Source organism: Sander vitreus, chromosome 13 (genome assembly GCF_031162955.1).
Source record: "Sander vitreus isolate 19-12246 chromosome 13, sanVit1, whole genome shotgun sequence".
Lineage (NCBI taxonomy): Eukaryota > Metazoa > Chordata > Actinopteri > Perciformes > Percidae > Sander > Sander vitreus.
The window spans coordinates 16,005,741-16,019,381 of record NC_135867.1 but is presented as its reverse complement, the minus strand read 5'-3'; the positions used below and the strand labels follow the sequence as shown (position 1 = coordinate 16,019,381).

General features: G+C 41.5%; 1 protein-coding gene across 1 annotated transcript; it reads right to left on the bottom strand.

Annotated features, from left to right (window-relative positions):
- Nucleotides 1–1,785: 1,785 nt before the first annotated feature.
- slc43a2b (solute carrier family 43 member 2b) lies at nucleotides 1,786–12,794 on the bottom strand. Its single transcript, XM_078266500.1, has 13 exons — nucleotides 12,493–12,794; nucleotides 9,960–10,254; nucleotides 9,718–9,773; nucleotides 9,532–9,608; nucleotides 7,521–7,613; nucleotides 7,123–7,256; nucleotides 6,300–6,496; nucleotides 6,044–6,187; nucleotides 5,110–5,242; nucleotides 4,788–4,920; nucleotides 4,230–4,303; nucleotides 3,965–4,088; nucleotides 1,786–3,774 (listed from the first exon to the last, which is right to left on the bottom strand). The coding sequence occupies exons 1-13, from the start codon at nucleotides 12,650–12,652 to the stop codon at nucleotides 3,613–3,615; spliced, it is 1,782 nt and encodes a 593-aa protein (XP_078122626.1). The 5' UTR covers nucleotides 12,653–12,794; the 3' UTR covers nucleotides 1,786–3,612.
- Nucleotides 12,795–13,641: the final 847 nt, after the last annotated feature.

Sequence of the window (13,641 nt, the reverse complement as noted above, 5' to 3'; positions counted from 1 at the left end):
AAACAAAGTCCCTGCATCTAATGTGATTATCTGACTCCAGAAATCCCAAACCCACTCCTGTCCACTATATCTGCCACTGATGACTGACATGATTTGTACACTACAACAAATGTCAGCTCAGATCATAACGATAACAAGCGTAAGCAGATGAAATTGTGAAGGCACTTGTGCAGTCATCCTCCTACATCCACACAGGAATTGCAGGCTGACCTGTTATTCTCTCCCTGGTGGTCCCCTGACAACGCTTTGCTCCACCACCCACGGGTCTATAAGATTGTGTTGGCGCGTGATGCGATGACAAGGCATCACAGGTCCCTAATCCAGCCCCACGCCCAGGAGATCGGATGTGAGTGCGTGTGTGTGAGTCTAAAATTATGTAACAGCGCACTGCTGCTGTATTTATAGCACATCTGTATCCGTCGGCCAACATCCGATTATCATTCCTCTGTCTTCTCTCAGGACCCCTTCTACCTCTAGATGTACACAGTAGTACAATGAAATGAAGGGTCTATCTATCTATCTATCTATCTATCTATCTATCTATCTATCTATCTATCTATCTATCTATCTATCTATCTATCTATCATATCTAATGTGATTGTATATGTTTTATCAGGAAGTTTCTCATTGGTACGATGGGATTTAGCACAACCAAGAAAATGCACTTTTAGCTCGTAATTTGGAATTAAAATATTTCAACAGAATGTGCTGTGAATGGCCCACTACCTGCTTTATAGTGACCTTATACTGTAAGGCAGTGGTCTCATGTTGCCTCTTTGAACTGTGTACCTGAACAAACCACAGGGGTCGGCCAGCCAACAAAGAGTTGCTTCAGCAGAGCTCCAGGAGCCACTGTCCCTGATGTGGGTTACGTTCTCACATCTATTCTCAGGTGACAAGAGGGGCTGGGGTGTCAAGTGATAACCATCTCTTGGAGTGTAGTATAAGATGGCAGAGCGGAGTGCTGACAGACGTGGAAAAAAATCAAACATGTAGTGAGAGTGTGCCGAGAACATCTGGTGGAAAAACTGTTCATAATTTCATTAAGATTACAGTAATTTCACCTCTAACCAAGCTTCATGAGGGAAATGGAGTCAGGAGACACCTGTTCTTAAACACTGGTGTTAAAGCAAATTAGCATTTTGCATGTGCATACTTTCTGGATAAATATGAAATATGCTCTATATGAAAAATGTTATACAGAACTGTGTGTGTTGAAAGCAGAAATCAGTCTCAGTGGCTATATTTTGGCAGGTTTGGTTTACTAAATGTTTGAGAAATGAGTTTCTGTTCTTGTCAGTGTGTTTTAAATGCTGGTGTTTGTGTATAAAAAAATCAGTAAAACTTGACTATAATTTTGTTCAGACAACAGACTTCAATTCAATCAGCCGACAAACATGTACCTTCATTCAGTGTAATGGCCCTCAAAGACATGCTGCCAATACTGACCTCTGCTGGTTGGTTGCATTACAACCTAAAAACTCCATCAGCTGGAAATTACTTCCATATTTGTTTTTTGCTTTTCTGAATTTATGTATTTAGAATTTTGAAAAGGGTCCGTTTCAGAAACAGAAAAAAGTCATACATCCATAAAAATTTTCCTGCCAATGAAAAAAGCAAGCAAACCATGTACTAGAGAACTGGGTGAAGACCTGCTTTGTTATAATGTCACCACACAGAATGTGAGTAATAAATAGCCACAGTTTCTGTGACCAGGTAAGAATTACACAGATACAGAGACATATAATGTAGCCTAGTGAGCAATGAAAAAACATGAGCAAGAGATCAACTCATCTTTATTAACCCCCACAAATTCTTCCATAGGAACACCTGCACAACAGTCATCTCTACGTTATCTTCAACGGTAGAAGAAGAGCTTTATGCGAACAACAAAGTATACGATCAGACATGAGTCATTGTCAGCACAGCACAATTTAAATACATGATGAAATGTATTATGGAAAAGGGAGTGTAAAATGAAATAAATACACAAATGAGGGTAGGAGGAGCTCCACATGAAAGTGGGACTAGTTCTCTAGAGAGGCACCAGGAGAGAAGTGCTGAAATAAGCTGATCTGTGTGAAATTTAAAAGGGGTTAACAGGATATAAAGTGCTAAAAAGTAGGCAGAAAGACTTTTAATACCGACTTTAAGATAAGGCATCTGAATCATCATGATTTTATGAATACACTTAAAAGGGATACTTTGCCATTTTAAAACCAGCTCTGTGTCATCTTTGTGTGGACATTTTGTTTAGATGAACGGTGTTTGGCTTCCCTCCGTAGATTCCAGTGCACAGAAAAGCGGAGCAGTAGAGTTCTGGGCAGACCTCCATGACGTGTGTCGTGTCATCTGGCGGATCTCTGAAGACCTCTGCTGCTCTGCTCCGGGGGGCGCTACGTGCACTGGCCCCCCAAGGGAAGCCAAACACTTTTCATCTAAACACACTGCCCACACTGTCATGACACAGAGCTGGATTTAAATCAGCAAAATATCTCTTTAATGGAGAACATGATATATAAATAGTATACCATGTAATGCAAAGAGGACAAATTTCACTGATACAGTATGTGTAAAAAGCTCAATAGAACATGCTGCCCAATGAACAAATCTTCTCTTTTACATAAAGGTATATTGAAAAGATACCACTGGTAAACTTAACATATAAAAAGAAAACTAAATAAAGCAGGAAATTAAAAAAATACTCTAAACATACATGAACATTTTGCTTTTAGCAAAACACACCTGTTTGATGTCCCTCTTACAGAATACAGCCCATTAAAACACTGACATTATCCAATACTTCAGTATATTCTAAGCTACAGTAGTTTCATAATATAAGATGTTAAGAAAAACAAAAAAATCAAGTCCCATAATTAATCATAATGAATCTCTTTTTCTACCTGCCCGAGAAACATCAACAATAAGGCTCTTCTCTCCTCCCTGTCGCTTATTTAGTCCACACTTACCTTACACCATCTATCAAAAAAAAAAAATCCAGCTGATTAATAGATAGGTAGCACCATGTTATGTCATTTGCAATCAGGATGATTTGAAGTCAATATATTAAACAAAAAAGTCTGATAAAATTGGTGAGGTTGTTGTCTTGCCAGTGTCCCAGGGGGATATTCATGAGCTAAACATGCTCTTCTGTTAATTTCTCTTCTCATATGGGGAATTTTAAAGCAGTCTTATGTGGAATGGACCCTGCACTTTGCAATGTGCAGCCCAGAGAGGAGGGAATATAAAGAGAAGTCAGAGGATTTGGGGGAATGCAGAGGGCTTGTGCCTCTTTCCTTTCACAGTCTTTCCTCTTGTTTTTTCTTTTTCCCTCCATATTTCACTTTCCGCCTCAGCAACTGTCAAACTGATTCCTTTCTGTGACAACGGCAGCATCAGCTGTTTATCTTGGTGGGATTTTGGAAAATGGATGTGGCAGTTTGTGCGTGTACCAATTACACAGTTTAAATGTGATATTCTAAATAGTTAAGATTTCAGTTGTCCTTTTGCATGCCTATGTATGCACGCACGTATTACTGGATTGCAATGTTTCACAGTAAAAAAAAATCTTTCTTCATCCTCTGCTATCCATTTCTCTTCATTTACGTTTCTTTAGACATAGGCCTCAGGAATGTCGGAGCAATTGATTTTGAAATAGATCTTAGCGTTGTCCTCCCTCTGCTGTTGCTGTCTGTAGAGCATCCGTCTGTAGCAGATCAGGTAGAGAGGCAACAAGAAGCCCAGCATACTGAGAGCTAAGAGTCCAATATTAACCTGGGGGACAACACCAGAATTAGCCATGCCTGAAGGTTTAATTTGTGAAAGTTGTTCAGTGTGTGTGTGTGTGTGTGTGTGTGTGTGTGTGTGTGTGTGTGTGTGTGTGTGTGTGTGTGTGTGTGTGTGTGTGTGTGTGTGTGTGTGTGTGTGTGTGTGTGTGTGTGTGTGTGTGTGTGTGCATTCATACCCAGAATGGGTCTCCCTGTAGGGGTCCCATCATAGCCAGAAACAGGGGTTGCTGAAGCAGAGCAAACACAGCACTGACCAGAGACTGCATGCCTGTTAGACTGCCAAACTGGGAGGAGGGATACCTGCAGAGACGGACGCAGTAAATTTAGTTTCTCAGTTTGACGCTGCATCCACATGCAGAAGACAAAGGTTATGATGATGGTGATGGTGATGGTGTGTGTGTGTGTGTGTCTGAGAGGTTAGAGAGACACACTGTGACTTACACAGCAGCATATAGGCCGCCAACAGCAGAGTGAATGAATCCTCTCACCACAGTGTGTAAAACGAATGACACAATCTGAGGAAAAATGAAAGTAAAAGAGATCAATATTCATAATCATTTTGGTCATTCAGTCAGTTGCTTTATGAGGGTCCTAAAGCATAATTTAACATTTAACAGTTAGCCTTAGCTTAGCATAAAGACTGAAAACAGGGGGAAACAGCTAACCTGGCTCTGTTCAAAGGTAAATCGACCTACCAGACCCTGTAAGGCTCACTAACTAACATTTATTTTTGTATATGTTTGTAATCTTTACCCAGTCTATGCTAAGCTAAGATAGCTGTCTACTGACTGGTAGGCAAACAGAGCCAGTCTAGCTTTTTCCCTGTTTTCCGTTACATTAACAATATGTAGCATGCATTGTAAAAGAAAAGATTAAACTGATTAAAACACTACACATGTTTAAATAAGGTTATAAAATGACATGCTAGCAAGTCTGTTGTCTCTCTGAAGCACTTTGAAGGCCTGTCTGTATCTCTGACAGCTGAAGTGGACCACCCACCTGCACGGGGAGATTGGGCACTAGACAGGTGATCCCAAATCCCACTAAAAGGAGGTTTGTGAGGACAAACGCTCGCAAGGCATTGGTCACCTTCTGGGTCTTTTTATCTCTGCGCTTTTTCTTTATCTCCCCCCTAACAGTCAAAATCAGAAAGAAGAAAGAGAGATCAGATTACACAGGCACTGATATTGCAACTCTATTTCACAATAAAGGTTAATTTCTTGGTTCTATTCGTCACACTGGCAGGTTAAACATTGCAGTAATGTCTGAACCTACAAATGGGAAGGAGTTAAGGCAGTCTAAAAAGAACACGTTGACTCACTTGCTGCAGGGCTCCTTTTCCTCCTCTCCGTCATCACAGTCCTTCAGCTTCCAGTCCATGATCTGACCAATCACAGGAGTAGTCATCAGGCAAAGCAGCTGCAGCATGCCAAAGATGGAGGAGTACAGACTCACTGAGTGAGGCGTTGAGGACAAAAAGGTTGTTAAAAAAAAGAGAGATTCCAATGAATATTAGACATTGAGAAAAAATAAGAAAGGGGAGGTTGAAGGATAAAAATAAGACAGAGATGAAGGGTTTCTACCTGGTTAATTACTCTGATGGTACAGTTAATTATTAATCCTAGGCGGTAGAGACATATCGAAACAACAGTGGATACTGAGAAAGTCAATTTGATGCCATTATCAGGGGCTTTATGGTCAGAGGACTAATGATAAATGAGTAGAGAGTCATGTGAAACTGCTCATATCATATGATGTAAGCTCTTTGCTGGTGCTGAAGTGCAAAGTTAGTTAATGAGTACAAGAAAATGGTACCTGGTGGTTTCAGATTAAAGCTGAATGACAGTTGAAGGACTGGGTTATGGACATGGACAACAGGCAAGGTCAAATGAAATAATAGCACTAGCTATGACAAAAGCCAGAGAGTAGTGGTAGTGGATTTAGTACAGTATTGAGATGGTAAACCCACACAAAACTAGAGGTTACATTCTAATTGTAGTCATCTTGAGCGTTAACAGCCTAATGCTTCAGTAATCTACTGATACAACTATAAACTCTTACCGACTTCCATTCTCTCCACTGAAATTTAAATAAAAACCGCATAAGTCCAGCGGCTTAGAAGTCATGAATCACAGTTATACAGTATAAGACACAGAAACTTGATTCATAGTAAAGAAAACAAAATCAACAAGTGCTCATGTTTGTCTACATACAGAGAGACAGAAAGTTACTAGAAAAAATGCAGAGCCACAGACCTGTGTTGAGGTCTCCATCACTGAGCGACTCCAGGACGCTGTTCATGGCTCCCATGTAGAACAAGAGACGGAGCTGAGTGATAGACATGGTCAACAGACTGAGCATGAAGATCGGGCTGATGATGGTTTTGAAGAATGACTGGGCTGCAGGGGAGAAACAGGACAAAACAGAGGTAAACAACATGCATTAGAGTGAGAAGCATAACAATGGGTGGGGGGGGGGGGGCAAGGAGTTGGCTGAATTCTGCACTCTTACACTCGTCATTTGGCTTGCACTCCATTTCCAGGTCCATTGTGGAGAGGCAGAACTTGTTTCCGTCATTAGTGGCCAGCTCCATCTGCTTGAGGTTGTTGCCCACACTGAGACGACGGCCTACTGTGGTCACTTGTTGGTAGAACTGCTTTCCTGTGATTTTATGGTCAAAGCCCAGCCAGCTGAACTTGATCTTTACACTGAGAAAGTAGAAGAGGAGAGAGGGATGAAAGGGAGAAAAAAAGAATGGGAGTAGAGGACAGCAGGTGAGGAAGGACAGATGGAAGTTAAGTGACAAGGGAGGGGGTCATGGTGAAATAGAAAAGTGTTAAAATGGACATGTTAAAATGGTGACACACAGGTAATATGCATATCCTATTTGTCTTGAATCAGTCTAATGGAAAAGTTTTTCGCTGAACAAGCAAGGCATTCTAATTAACAACAGGATTTACTACGGTGATGAGTGCAAGTGTGATCATCAGCAGATAGACTTTAACCTGGCGGATTACACCGCACATTTTTACACATAGGCTATTACATAATTATTCGTCAAACAGTAACATTGATGTTGAGTACTCCATATACTTTGAAACATAATAGAGACTTCTATTACTTTATTAGTCCAGTTTTGTTTCTAAAACACATATCACTGTGTAGTGCAATGCAGTGCATACTGTGACATTTGGAATAACACCATACTGCACCTACATACAGTATAAGTGAGCATATATTTGTACATGTGGGACGTTTACTGTGAATTGTATCTGTGTTACATTGTGTGTGTCTGTGTGTGTGTGTGTGTGTGTGTGTGTGTGCGTGTACTCACCTGTAGTCCATGTCGTCTGGTCCTGGGAACGGCTCCAGTGGCCAGTTGAAGAAGCAGTTTAAGAAGACCAGTCCAGCACAGGCAGCCCACACCACCAGGATAGTGATGAAAGATATGTCAAGGTCATAGATCACCTGTGCACATCAGAACATGACGAATAAATACAAAAAAACAGAGGAAACACCTGAAATCAGAATGCACTGGTAGAAGCTAAATGTGGTTGCACAGTGCGTTTAAGAGTTATGTCAGTTTATGTAAAATATAAGAATTTCGCAAACAGTTCTTGGAAAGCAGTATGAAATAACAAAAAACAAAAGATTTATAGGGGGAGAGGTGAAAAAAACTGTTTTCATCAGTGTCGGTGCAGGTGTGTGGCAGGGTGATTCAGTGTTTGTTACCTTGACACCAGGGAAGGTGACAGCAGAGGAGGCATAGGAGCCAATCATCAGGGCGATGAAGGTGGAACGGAGGTCTCCAAACATGTTAGGGAGCTAGAGGGAAAGAGAAAGAGAGTAGAAAAGAGACATTATACGTCCTTATTGTAATCTAGAATCAAGCTATTCCACAAACCTGCAAGCAAATTGAAATATGATTTATACATATGTAATGATATATTCCGTTGTGTATGTAACTACAAAGGTTACAGTGTAGCTGCTCTAAGACAGATTGGGGACACCATAAGGATGGTGCCTACTGACACCGGGGTCAGAGTGGACACTGGGAACCAATTTGCAGGCAGACATCAGAGAAAATAAGACAAAAAAAGTGTGTTGAACACCAATAAAAGCAATATAAAACAGCATCACATAACAGACACACAGCTGTCCAACACACAACACAAACACAGGGCTGCAGAGACAGGGTGACTGAGGTGAGGTGACATTATCTCCGGCCTTTTACATGCTTTACTCCCGTTTAAGGACAGAGAAAAGAGAGCTGGGAGGGAAAACAGGAGACAGTGGGTGGCAAAACATCCAAATACAAAGGCATTCACAAGCTACTCTGTTTTCAAGAGACTGAACAACAACAAGCACATCCAATTACATAAGACTGGGGAAGCTGAGGAAGAGGCATGTTTGTCTTTGTACTTAATTGAGAAAGTATGCATATTGAAGCATCCAGTATCTCCCAGCAATATCACCAGGAGTACTTAGACAACTGTTCTAATAGATTTTTTAAACATTAGAGATACATTTGCAGCTGCTGGACAAACCTAAATGGGAAAGGTGACCTGACAACTGCATTTGGCAAGGAGCCAGTGGTGGCCGCTGAATGTTAGACCCCTCAGCTAAGAATGAATGCCTGTAGGTCTGAGGTGCAGTCATGTTCAAGGAGTCAAGGAGCAGCGTAGAGTCTAATGATTAACCCAACAATGAGGCTTTCAAGTATAGTATATCAGGATGTGAAGGAGATGGAGTGAAAGGTAGTGTAAGTGGAAATTTTGGTTTTATGCAACTCTGGGGGCATCTATTACCAAAGAGCAAACAAAGCTATAAATTACAGTTTTACTATATCACTGACATTCAGGCCAGGGGGAGCAACTAATGAGAAATTTAGGTAGATGCAACAAATACCACGAAGGAGATGTACATCACAGTAACAGCCTGTGGTGGTATAGAAAAGTGGCATTTACTGGGAGATTTACTGGAATAGAGCCCCTCTCTGGTGAACAGCATCACCATGGTACAGCCCTGGACTCCTGTGTGAGTCGCCGTAAAGCTGAACTGATGACGGGGGGTACTACTGCATATGTAAAACAAAAGTTGTATAAAGAATGTTGTGGCTCCAAAAGAGGCTGCAAGAAATCTGATAAATTATCTGACCACCCAGAATGGGAGATTCTGATGATTATGTTTCTGATTGTTATTCTTCCTTTTTACAAATTAGAGCTGTGGCTCTACTTTGCAGCCTCAGTGACACTGTCTTCCTACATAGTTGTGCTTGAGTACATTAGTTTGCAAATATTAATTTATGTGATGAGTGTCATTCTGTGCACGTACATTACAGTGAGTGCATGTGTTTGTGTTTAAACAAGAAAGACAGGGAAATGAGCAGCTCACACGTTCAAACAGTTGCTATGATGTTCTTGCTAAAGCACAATTATAGATGCAGTGGAAAGTGATAATGAGCCATCGACTCACTCCCTCTCTCTCTCCCCCACCTTAATAAACCCCCACCTTCCTTCTGCTAGGAACACTGAGTGCAGTGTAAGAAGCCAAAAAAACAACCAGAATGCCAAACAAGAGGGGAGGGAGAGAGTAAGCAGGCGAGAAGCCAGCAAACTATTATAACAGAGCAGTAACAGCAAGACAAAGACCTGTAAAGACAGAAAATAATATACATATAGACAAACATTATGCGGCAGGTGCAAAACCTCTGCAGCAGGAGGATTACAAAGCACACACTTACTGTGAGAGAGGTGAAGGTCATGCACATGCCCCCAAAGCCATTGAAAGTCAGGGCAATGAAGATAAGGACAGAGAGTTCTGCAAATGACAGAGGTTAGCTCAAGACAACAACCACTACAACAACGACTACTGATTATTGTTTCAAATACAATGCAAAAAAGGAAACATAAGCACTCTTCGGGCTTACCATTTGGATTGTAGGCTCCATAAGCAATGAGTAGACAGGACAATCCAAAACACGTGCTGAAAATAAATGATGATGACAATTTAAGTTGCAGCTTATCTCTGCCATTTTTGTTTGGGTTCTTAAAGGATTTTACGTGTACATATTTCCAAAACAATTGAATGTGAATAGAATTTTGTTCACAGAATTGAAAATAAATAACATCACATAGTTAGTCTGGATGATTTCTTCTCTCCTTTGCTTACCTTCCCAGCAGTCGTAGCTTGCGAGGCCCATATTTATCCATGACGATCCCCAGTGGCAGGGTGATGGCCGAGAGCAGGAAGGAGCCCACTGTGAACGCCAGGTTCAGCATCTCATCCTGTTCTTTACAAATCAGCCAGCCGTTCATCCTCAGGGACCCATCCATAGGAATCAGGGGCTTCATCTCTACTCCGTCTCCCAGACCAACCATGCCACCCTCATTTTCATAGTAGTCTGCATAGTCATCGGGTTTTGGCGTTGCCAGGAGTTGGGACAGATTGTAGCTGGAACTGTTGCCTGAAGAACATGATGAAAGTAGGTAGAAGATGGGATGTTAGATACTTTTTGGAGTCTGACAGACTCTGAAAGAGGCCAAGACATGGCAGTCAGGCAAGTCTTATTTAATCTTACTGATACACAAACACATTGTCCATAAAGGTTGAGTGGTGTGAATAATCATATGACTGTGTAAGGTTGAGTTCAGCTGTGCTGAGTCATGGCTTTTGCCACAGAACCTGGCATAAGTATAACTAGAAACATATGTATAACATCATATTGGGGGCAGAAGAAAAACATGCACAGTTTAGACCCACAGAAAGATAAAAATGTACCTACTTGCCTCAACTGAGATGCTATTCAAATGTTATTAGTGAGTTGGAATGCCTAAGCTAAAAAGAGATAAGATGGAACTGGCAATAAACTTCATATTATTATCAGAACCTTCACATAGATAATATGAAAAGGTTCAAAAGTCCTGAGAAGTCCATGTAAGGGAGGAAGGGAAGCAGCAGTTTGGGAATTTATTATTCATGTGGGCGGATGTTTTCTGGATTACACGCCCTTACACCTCTATGGTATCAGCCACTCGTCTTTGTAGTCATGTGAGGCAAGTATGTGCATGGAATCCCTTTGTGACACCATGATGTTCTTCATAGCAAAGTGCCAAAGTGTACTTCAAGAAAGCTTAGTTGCATGAGTTCCAAGAAGATTTGATTAGGCAGGATGCTGCTAAATTAACAGCTTGTGAAGGCCTTCATGATGATCCACTGACTTAACCACATAAAATCAAGCTTTAACCATTCCTCAAATATTACTGCTGCATGTGCACAAACGCCTAATCTACGCTGCATCATTGTCAACTTTTTTTACTGTCAACCCCACCAGTGGTCTGATTTCTACTGTTCATCACTTTTCTATCAGTCGGCTTCTCTCTCCCTGTCCTTTTATCAGTGGACTTTCAACTTCCATATTACCAGTCATAAAATCTGTCCCTCTATGACATGTCACATGCCTGAAAAGAGCTGAGCTGGTTCTGCTGTCCTCTCCCTCTTATATTATTAGAACAAGATGAATAAAAAATAGACAGCTTCGGCAGCACTCCAGGAAGTAACCTACAGTCGTGGGTGCTCAATTGTTACCTCAGTGGCGAGTCTGCGTCTGTGCCGACACACAAACATTTTTACTATCCTATAAACGTGACTGGAATTAGCCTTGAGTAATTAAAGGTTTCTGGCTGAAACTTAGGCTACAAGTCATGCTAAATAAGCCTAAAGATAAAACAAGACAAAGTTGCATCACTTGCAAATGAAGATTGATAGAAAGACAGTGCCAACCACTAGGAATTGGAAAAACATCCTTCTACAAATCACAGGTCAGATAACTCAATTGTGTAAACTCCCTAGGAGATATTGTGGTTACTAGTGAGAGAGAAAAACAGAATCCAACCAATAGTTAAGTGTCTGTGGGATTAGCAGGGCTCCCCACAGCCAGGACATGGGGGAAGACACAGTGCACATAAGGTCCAAAGGATAAGTGTGGCCTGATTCCTTTCTCACATTCCCTTGTGCTTTCTCTCTTCTATAATAACCTGACAGGGCCCATTGTGTGAATCAATTCCACCTTTGTACTTAAAAACACAAAGCACCTGACTGACTTTGCTCAAGGTGAGGGTAGGGGAGAAAAAGAGAAGATGAAGGGGTGAGGGAAAAGGGCAGCTGATCCAGTCCGTCATTGGTTAATCAGATCCCTCTCAATCAGTCTTCTGCTGTGTCTTCAATTTGGAGTTTCTGAGAGTTAAAGCTCTCGAAGGGGCAATGCTATACTGGAGTTTATGAGACACTGGAGTCTCTTACTCTTTAACTTTGGACCACTTTGTCAGCCTGCAACCATGCTCTCACTTTAATTTAACTGATCATGTTTAATCTCCTGAGTCCCTTAAAAACAGTCCATGCCCCCCTCAGAGAAAACACTTATTCTTCCTAAAGAAAGGAAGAGGCAAAAAGGCAGCAGTGTTAAGTTACATGTCTTGATTAAAACCTTGCACCCCCCTTTGCCTGACCTCTAGTGTCCACAGACTGACTGTCAGTGCACCCTTTATCACTAATCCTTATTTTAACAGTATTATTATTATATATTGTACTGCATTTCAGGGAGAAAAAGTTCTGCTCTATAACCTCATAAAAGTTGTGGGAAGTATAATGAAACAAATGACAGATAAGTAATGAGACAGTGTCAGAAAGTACAGTTGTGACTCACCCTCCTCGTTGCAAAGGTAAGAGTAGAAGCCTTCTGACTTGAGCATGATGAGGAGCGATCCCCATCCCAAAAGCACGGCGGAGAACAGGAGATTTTCAATGATGGAAGTCACTGCCATCCACCAGCGCCTAGCGAACGCTGTGGCCAGGGTCGGAGGCATGGTTGAGGGAGAGAAATTACAGGCAGAGAGGGGCAAAGAACCAGAGGAGAGAAATGCAGAGGGTAGAGAGAGAGAGAAAGAGAGAGAGACCAATGAAGAGGAAAGAAAAGCGCACAGAGCCTCCCTGACTGACGCTCAGGTTGAAGGATCACTGATCACTTATCTGTGAAGAGAGAGCCACAAGAGGAAGGGGGAGGTTTTATAGTTAGCCTGTTAGGACAGGAAGGGTCCGTTTTTTTAAGATCACAAGATAAAAGCACTTAACTCTAAACCTAACTGCAGATAAATGGTTGCAGTATAGGAAATAAAGAGAAAATGGACCTGTGATATCTGAACACACGCACTGTTTGTTTCATAACTTTTTAATTAATTGGAAGTTTTTTTCATTTGACACAGAGGAGAGGTAATGACAGTTGCTCTTAAGAACTAACTAGTAGTAACAATGAACAGCAAATTATGAACTCTCTTTCTTCTAGTACACAGATCCTTGCATCACTCTACTGTAGGGGCAAATACTTTACATCACATTACAGGCACTAATAATGATAATAATAATAATAATAAGAAGAAGCATCATCCATCGTGGCATCACAGAGATTTTACTGTTTGGTGGAAAAACTGGTTCAAACTGGACAGAAAAAATGGGGCTGTCTCACTGCTCCCACACCTCATGGCCCCTCTCTCTTTACACACAACCCCAAAAAGTGTCCTCTCTGGCCCGTCCAACCGCAACTTTCATCTGCAATTACTGTGGAGCATCCAAACATAAAGGAGCTGCCAGGCAAACAATAAACAAATCAGGTCCCACAGCCAACCCCCCCCCCCCCCCCCCTCTCTCTCTTTTCCCCCTCCACACACACACACACACACACACACACACACACACAGCACGTACAATACATACAATACTACATAGTGTACTGTACATGCACTCACACAATCTGCTCTACCAGTAAGATATAGTTGCAGAGTTGGCTGTAGATCTCATC